Raw genomic sequence first — 2,014 nt, 5'->3', positions numbered from 1 at the left:
CACGAAGTCTTGCGTAAGTCACAGCCCCATCTCAAGTGTTTCTGTTTAACTAGTCGGTCCGATGGCTTAGCTGTCCCACTTGCTAATGTGATTGGCAATTATTTACTTTGGAGAGCCCTGAAAGACACCACCAGATTACAGAATTCGGAATTATCTGGAAACCCATCATCCGAACCCACGTTTCCTGATTCCCACACTATAAAAGAGGTTGCCTCCTCCACAGAAGCAAGTGGGAGAAGGGAGAGGAGAGCAGGCCAGCGTGAGGTCCGCAGAGAAGCCCCGGTGAGCCCTGCCCGTTCCTCTCCCACTGGCACACCTGGGTGAGAGGGTTGCCAGAGCTGCCCGCTGGGTGTGGGCACTCACTGGGGGGTCTTTCAGGATAAGCCATTCTGGCCATTTGCTTGGGGGTGGATGGGCATTCACTCTGCTTGCCTAAGACACCAGGAACACAGAGAGATGTTTGGTAACAGAGAATTGGATGGTCACGGAGCAGGTGGTCACAGTGAGAACTTCCAGATTTTCCAGGTTGGCACTATCTCAGGGAAATACCAGTCACCCCCTAAATCAAAATCTCTAAGGCAGAAAGGCACTGCAGGTTGCCAACAGGGGTTAAAACTACCCACCAACCTCCTGGAATTATCCACCCCATTTTGCACATTTTTGAAGCATCTTCTGGGACACGGGTTCTTGATGCCCATTGAGTGTCTAAAGGGCCTGTTGCCTGGAAGATTCAGAGTCCCTGATCCAAGTTCCCCTCCCCGCTGAGGCCCCAATTGGCATTGGAGGGGGTCAAAGGGTGGGGTACAATGCCTTTCCATTCCAGCCAGTCACCTTCGGTAAGAGTTTGGGTAGAATCTTCCAGTTGTTGGGATTTTGCCCAAAGCAGCTAGTCATTTCCAACAGGTAGGTACCGGCTCTGGTTTCCGACACCGCTGGCTCCTTCAGCTGCCAAAGCTGCCATGACCGGATGAATGGGATCTAGAAGGTGGCTGGTTCCCAAAGAAGGCCAACCTCCAGGGTGGCTCCAGGACTCCACTCCCTTCGCTGGAAGGAGAAGGCGGGAGTGTGAATGCATTCTGGTGTTCATGGGTGGCGAGAGGGCAAGGAGGAAACCGGCCTACAGCCACCGCTCAAGCCTGGATTTGCTGTGTGGCCTTGGGGCCACCACTCCTCCTCCCTGGCATCCTGTGAGGCTTCCACACACCATCCTGGCCCAGGCCTGGGACCCAAGGGCTTGGTGGGCCTGACCGAGGAAATTTGGTTCCTCGGCCCTGCACGTGTTTAAACCTCTTCCTTTGCTTTATCTGAAAAGAGGAGGCTGTGGTGGGGGGGTGATTCAACAATCTGGGGGTCGCTTCATTTCAACAGCGTCAGCTGGGTCCGACAGAGCTGGCTTCAAACCTGTCTTTACTATGTGACTTTGGGGGGATATTCCTGAAACCCACTAGACCTCATCTCCATGTCTGCGAGATACAGGGAATGAGTGCCCGAATCTTACGGTTGTGATAAGAGTGTAAGCACTCATCCTAGAGCCAGGCTGGGCAAAACGCTCCGCTTCCTAAGAGGAACAGAGGTAGCTGCTTCTGTTCACAACCTGGTATTCTAGGGAGCAGACAGAGGAGCATCCTGCGTCCAGGTGAGCAGGGACAGTAGGGTGGGAAATTCTTGTCTGATATCCCTGCCTAATCAGACCCATCATTTTCTCCAGATACCAAGAGAGAGGATGCTTCAAATCAAGAGCTTCATTGTCTTCTGTGGGCTCCTGGCCCTAACCAGTGCCCTGCTAGAAGGTCTGCCACTGCCCCTGGGCCAAATTCTGCCCCTGGGCCCAGCTTTGCCCCTGAAGCCACCTGTGCCTGTGGACCAGACGCTGCCCCTGAAGCCAGCTCTGCCCTCAAATCCTCTAGATCTTCCTGCACACTTGACAAGTGGTGAGTCTTAACAACTTTTAGATGGTGTGTGTGTGTGTCCAACCAGCCAGTAGGGTGAAGGTGAGAGCAGAGATGAATATGGG

At 53.6% G+C, this 2,014-nt stretch overlaps 1 protein-coding gene across 1 annotated transcript in view; it reads left to right on the top strand.

The window, feature by feature from the left end:
- The first annotated feature begins 1,723 nt into the window (after positions 1-1,723).
- BPIFA1 (BPI fold containing family A member 1) overlaps positions 1,724-2,014 on the top strand; it is a 5,523-nt gene continuing 5,232 nt past the window's right edge. The window contains exon 1 of the mRNA XM_004697927.1: positions 1,724-1,931. Coding sequence (XP_004697984.1) covers positions 1,724-1,931 — 208 coding nt within the window. The remainder of the gene's footprint in view (positions 1,932-2,014) is intronic.

This window comes from Echinops telfairi, unplaced genomic scaffold, assembly GCF_000313985.2.
Source record: "Echinops telfairi isolate 266 unplaced genomic scaffold, ASM31398v2 ScPeMD7_5592;HRSCAF=6446, whole genome shotgun sequence".
In the NCBI taxonomy this organism is placed as follows: Eukaryota; Metazoa; Chordata; class Mammalia; order Afrosoricida; family Tenrecidae; genus Echinops; species Echinops telfairi.
This window is presented reverse-complemented; position numbering and strand designations above follow the sequence as displayed.